Here is a 6,394-nt window from a genome sequence, read left to right on the forward strand (position 1 = left end):
CCTCTCAGACAGTGTGCCAGCCCATCAGTATTCATCGGTGCATGTATGTGTTGGAGAGAAGAGCTAATCACTCAGTGGAGGAAGGCCCTGTGTCACTGACTTGACTGCATGGACACAGGGCACAGCCATGACTCTGGTGTCAGACACACAGTCCAGCACGTCTGTGTACACGTGCTGACCCTCGCCCCCCTCATTTAGTTCTCCTGGACAGAAAGACTGGACCGAGTTTGTTGACCTGAAGTGACGTCAAACTGTAGCTTCAAACAACCTGAGGTGGAGAAGAGTGAGTTGTACAAAGGGGGAGGAGGAGAGGGGAGGAAAGAGGAGATGAGGGGAGGAAAGAGGAGATGAGGGGAGGAAAGAGGAGATGAGGGGAGGAAAGAGGAGATGAGGGGAGGAAAGAGGAGATGAGGGGAGGAAAGAGGAGATGAGGGGAGGAAAGAGGGGAGGAAAGGAGAGAGGAAAGAGGAGAGGAAACAAGAGGGGAGGAAAGAGGAGATGAGGGGAGGAAAGAGGAGAGGAGGGGAGGAAAGAGGAGATGAGGGGAGGAAAGAGGAGATGAGGGGATGAAAGAGGAGATGAGGGGAGGAAAGAGGAGAGGAGGGGAGGAAAGAGGAAAGAAAAGGAGAGGGGAGGAAAGGGGGGAGGAAAGAGGGGAGGAAAGGAGAGAGGAAAGAGGAGAGGAAACAAGAGGGGAGTAAAGAGGAGATGAGGGGAGGAAAGAGGAGAGGAGGGGAGGAAAGAGGAAAGAAAAGGAGAGGGGAGGAAAGAGGGGAAGAAAGAGGAGATGACGGGAGGAAAGAGGGGAGGAAAGAGGAGAGGAGGGGAGGAAAGAGGGGAGGAAACAGGGGAGGAAAGTAGAGGGGAGTAAAGAGGGGAGGAGACTTTTGTCGTTAGCTCATGGGGGTGTTTCTACCTAGACCTAGTGAACTTCAGATGAAGGAGCCCATTTCCCCGGCTGACTGATGCAGATGCGAGTGGATTGGACGGTCATGGATCTGCCTGGCGTGCAGGGCTGGAGAGACCATTTGATATTCAGTGTGAGTGCAGGAGCAGTGAGGTGCACTGGTGTGTCCATGGAGGTTGGTACGGTCTGCTGCAGTCCTGCACCACATGCTCTTCTGCCCCAGTGCCTCTGAGTGTGTTCCCCACTGGGGCCCAGTGACCTCACGCTGCTCCTTCAGCCTGATGAGGTCTGAACCTGTGGCCGGGTCGGAGCCAAACGTGTGTGTGTGTGTGTGTGTGTGTGTGTGTGTGTGCGTTCTTACCTTGAACGTTCTCCTGTGCCAGGGTGATCATGGAGCCATCCTCAGCCAAGCCTTTCTCCAAGTTCTCCAGGATCTTTCAATATGGAAAACAACAACAACAAAAGAAAAACTTTAGAAAAGGAAAATGTTTTTCCCTTCCTTCTCTGGAGGATTTCTGATGCCTGTGTATTAGAATATTCATATCCAGTAAGTCTGAAATCCAAGCACATTCAGCTGTTTACACAGGTGGGCCGGAGGATTAGCATGCTGAATGTCTCTGTCTGTGGGCGTGTTTAATTGTGCCAATGCTACAGAGAATGCATATCTTTATGTTCGTCCAGAGGCTCTCTCTCTCTCTGTGTGTGTGTATGTGTGTGTGTGTGTGTGTGTGTGTGTGTGTGTGTGTATACTAACAGCCAGGCAGACTGTTTTGAGATTGTGCAGGCGGTCCAGAGCCTCCTGGGGCTTGGCCAGGTACTGGGGGATCTCAGCATGTAGCAGCCGCATGGAGAACGGCACCATGGAGCCTGGACAGGAAGGAAGGAGAACAAGATGAAAAAAAAAAAAAAAGATGGAGAGAAAGAGAAGAGAGGACGTGTAAGGAGGAAGGGGGAAATGAGAAACAAGGTGGGATGAGGACATGGGAGCCGAACGAGGGAGGAAAAGAAGAGGGAGGGGGGGGAGAGAGAGAGAGAGAGCACGAGATGAGAACATAAACCCATCCACCCACACACAGACTGCATACAGCCCTGGAGGCAGGAACCTACAGATGGCATTGAGCTACGTATGGCTGCTTATTAAACCCTCTCATCTCTCTCTCTCTGGGCGAGCTGCACAGCTCCATCACTCATGTCTCCGCCTCATCCCTCCGTCTGCCTCTCTGCCTCAACATCATTCACACTGCCTCACCCCCCCTCCCTCACAACACACACACACACACACACACACACAGCCTCTGTGTTACAGTGATCGGATCAGAACCAGCTCCTCCGTCTGGGTCTGTAGATACAGTTCTGTCTTGAAACGAGTGATGTCTGCTAATATCGGCCAATCCACATCATCGGCCGATATTAGCATAATTATTCAACGTGGGAGCGAATCGTTAGGGGTTTTTCCACAACACAACGATGATGTGATCTAAAGCTGGGTTCTGAAGTCAAACGGATTTGTTGTCGTTGTGACACCACTGCACAGGATGAAATGAAACGTGTCCCTCGGCTTTAGCCCAAACGGCTGCATATATCGGTATCGGTTGATGTCGGAAATTAACCGTTTGGACCGTATCGGGATATATCTGCAAAAAGTTAATCTGGCTAATAAGAACACCGTCAGCTCTCCTCTCACCACCCTTTGGAAGCCTGCCCTCTGTTGGGGGTTTTTAACCATTACCTGGATAAAATTTCCATTTTGTTTTTCTACATGTTTCAGTATTTATTGACAGGTGATTTAAAGGTTTCCAATTAAAACAAAAATAACAAATGAACCAAGACGTCAGAGACACCAACAACTGTACCACAGACTTGATCTGAGTCGTCTTTGTTCCAACAACAGACCAGTTGTACTGCTCGTATCTTCTGCTTTGTGTTGTTGGAGCTCAGGTCAGTAGACAAACGTCTGACTATTGAAATCCTTTAGCATAAATGCAGCAAATCAACTGTTTCAAAACAGAAAAAAAAAAAGTAAAACCAGGAGAATGGAAAATGCTGAACTGGCCAAGTTCCATGTGGATACGTTGAAAAGACTGCATTCTAACAGAGACCATGGCTGTAAATGGGTTCCTTTGGGTTATGAAGGGGTTAACAGTTTGGGGGAGTGAGGGGGGGGGGGGGGGGGGGGGGTGAGAAGGTGTTTCTGGAGACGCTGGGTTCAGAGCAATAAAGTTGTTCAGAACCGGTTACTGCAACTGTGTGTCAATAAAAGTTCTTCCCAGCGCTGAGGCGTCTGATTGGTCTGTCGGCGAGGATTTTCAACTAGTTTTAGGTCACACATTATTTGGCGAAACCCAGGCATTGTGTTATCGGGTTTTCATTATCGGAGGAAAAACCGATAACGATTCTTACGTATATTTCACAGGTAGGCTAATATGGAGCCGATGATATCCGACGTCATCTAATTATTAATAAACTCAGCTGAAACTGGGGCGACGTGACCTACGCCCAACTTTGGTTCCACTTAAACTGGGCTGGTTCATCAGAAAGCACCGAGGTTCTCCGACTCCACAACAGAACCAGAACCAGAACCAGAACCGTATCTGTCTGACAGCAATCACTGTGACAACATTGAACCACTGACCTCTAAGAGTTTAAAAAAAAAAACCCACATGAATTATAAGAAATGAACTAAAGATTAAAGTTCAATGAATTAAACAAACGTCAAATGTAAATACAAAGACAGTGTGTGGACGTAAAGGTGTTGGAGCACAGAGGGCACGTTAGCTCCACCGCACTGTTACTGGTTTGAATCTCCATTATTTCACAGTGATTCTGCAACAGTTGGTGGCAGATGGGCACCACAAAAGCCATGAGCCAGAAAAGGATGAAAAAAAAACAACAACAAAAAAAAAAAAGACTAATTGCTTTCAAGTGGGGATTAACATTAGGTGTAAAAACTCATATTTCAACAAATTGATTTTATTTTCTTCTTAATGTCCAACTGTCGTCCTACGGCAGTGTTTCTCGACCTTTTTTGAGCCACGTCACATACGTATACATATCACCAGGAAAACGCCCACGTCACCACCAAACGTCTCAAGTCTCACAAAAGAGAAATGTACGGAAAATATAATAATCCTGTAGTTTACCTGACTTTATGATAGACTAAAATCTCGGCCTGTTCAGTGGAAGACAACGCTGATATACCGGCAGGAATTGAAGAAAGCAGCCAGAAGGACACAAGAGCATTTGATACTGAGCAACGCAGAGTCAACTGGCGTCCTCATCGGAGTGTTTATCTGTGCAGGTGTGTGTGTGTGTGTGTGGGTGTGTGTAGTTGAGTGTACTCCATTCATTGTAGTAGCTCAAGGGGCAAAGCAGATCCAAAGTAATAGGAATACATTAGAGAGCAGTCGAAAAAAAGAAGAAAAAACAAAAGCAAAGAGCTGCAGACCGGAGCAGTTAGAGCCTTGTGAGGCTGCAGCCTTACATCAGGCTCCTGGCACTAACTTTCCTTTGAATATTTAATAGAACGCTGGTGTTTCCTAAACGTGGGCCAGATGCAGAGTCCCTTTTTAAGAGCAGGCTAATAACAAGATTTAAAATTCACAGACTTGGAGCACTTCCATATAATCATCTCGGAGGTCAGCGTGAGGATTTACCACGCAGCTTCTGAACATGTGAAATGTGTTACGAAACAATATGCAAGTCTTACAAAAGCTCCACTGACTCTATGAAAGCATTTGTCACAACCGGGCACTTTTAGCACTCTGCATCCCATAATAGTTATAAATAAGACGTGTCAATGATACATAATCCAAGGCATTAACATGTGTACCTCTCCTTCCAGGGTAAACTGTGGGGTAGTACTCGTAGTACAGATCTGGGTGGTCCAGGTTGCCAAAGGGTTCAATCTCCAGCTCAGCGTTTTGGAAGAGGTTCAGCTTAGTGAGAAGAGAAAGTCGCACAAACCACAGCTGAAACACAAACGGTACCAGGTAGACGTCAGTGCCGCATTTATCCAAGTACAAATGCAACACTTTAAGAGGGAAATACCTCACGCCATCATCATTTATCTAGTACTACCACTTTTAGTCACTTTTTGCGCAAAAAATCTGCCTATACAATCCGTGTCACGATACAGTACCAGCCCGTAGGTCATTTGGTAGCGGGCCACAGTGAAAACATGTACTTCATTGTTCCTAATTTACTTCATTCAGAGAAAGTCCAGTCATATCCATTTACTGTCTTTATTTAAAGAGAATCTGATTTTAAAATAACAGGTCGTTCAGACTCTGATCCAAACAGAGTCTAAAAGAGGTTTGATTTTTCTAACTGATACATGTTTGTGCAATTGATTATTATTTGATTGATTATAAAACTTTAGATTATTTAGGTCAAGAAACTCTGCTGCATGGACTTTACTAAGCTCTCACGGGCCACATAAAACGGCTTGGCGGGCCGCATTTGGTCCCTGGGCCTTGAGTTTGATACGTATGGTTTAACTTAATTCAAAATGTTAGGTTTTTTTATTTTGTTTTAACTGCCCCCTAGAGGACGTCCTTTATACTGCAAATACACTTTGAAAATATTACTGTGTAGAGCTATTTCAAATGACAACAATATCTGTTAAAAACTGATTTTTTTTTTTTTATTTGTGTCAATTAAAAAAACATCTGACTAAAGTTAGGACAGATTTAGAGTATGAGAAAAAGTAATTATAATTAAATTCTTTTTCATTGTTCATTGTGTCAGTGATTAAATTTATTCGTGACTGAAAGAACTTCTTCAGTGATAAATAAAATATAAAAACATTCTTTTTTTAATAAAGAAAAAACAAAATAAAAAGGTTTACACCTCTGGACTTGACAAAATGTTGCGCCTTACATTAAGAAGGTCGTCTGTCACATTGAGAGGGGAGAAAATTTCCCATCATTCCCTGCACTTAAAGCCGTATAAATTCAATGTCCACAGTCAGTTAGAGCGGCGCTGGGTGATGTCACGGTCTGTCGAGGAGGTTGTGTTTGTGTGTCACACCGCTCCAAATGCTAACTCACACTCCCGATGGTGACAACACGTTCCGTTAGCGATCCTTCGGCCGTCGTTTATGTGCGTAATGAAGTGTGTGTGTCTGTGCTGGACGCGTGATCACTGTAGAGCCACGCGCTAACCTCGCAACTGTGGGTTAGCATCAGCCCAACTGTACCCTCTGAGACTAGCTGTGTGTGTGTGTGTTGTTTGTTTTCCGTATTTGCGAGATTTGTGAAGGGTGAGGTCAGAGGAAAAATAATCACCTCACTATCGATCGCAATGATAAGAGCAAAGTGGTGAAGAGATTGAGAGTGGAGGAGGGAGGGGAGGAGGGTGGAAGGAAGGAAGGGGGGAAGGAAGGAAGGAAGGAAGGGTGGAAGGGAGGGAGGGTGGAAGGAAGGAAGGAAGGAATGAAGGTAGGAAGGGTGGAAGGAAGAAAGGAAGGAAGGAAGGGGGGAAGGAAGG

The 6,394-nt window shown here is 45.6% G+C and overlaps 1 protein-coding gene across 1 annotated transcript in view; it reads right to left on the reverse strand.

The window, feature by feature from the left end:
* trappc12 (trafficking protein particle complex subunit 12) overlaps positions 1 to 6,394 on the reverse strand; it is a 33,117-nt gene that overhangs the window by 15,458 nt on the left and 11,265 nt on the right. Inside the window, 3 exon segments of the mRNA XM_025058300.1 lie at positions 1,269 to 1,341; positions 1,662 to 1,774; positions 4,737 to 4,974. Coding sequence (XP_024914068.1) covers positions 1,269 to 1,341; positions 1,662 to 1,774; positions 4,737 to 4,974 — 424 coding nt within the window.

This window comes from Cynoglossus semilaevis, chromosome 1 (genome assembly GCF_000523025.1).
Source record: "Cynoglossus semilaevis isolate Cse_v1.0 chromosome 1, Cse_v1.0, whole genome shotgun sequence".
Classification (NCBI taxonomy): Eukaryota; Metazoa; Chordata; class Actinopteri; order Pleuronectiformes; family Cynoglossidae; genus Cynoglossus; species Cynoglossus semilaevis.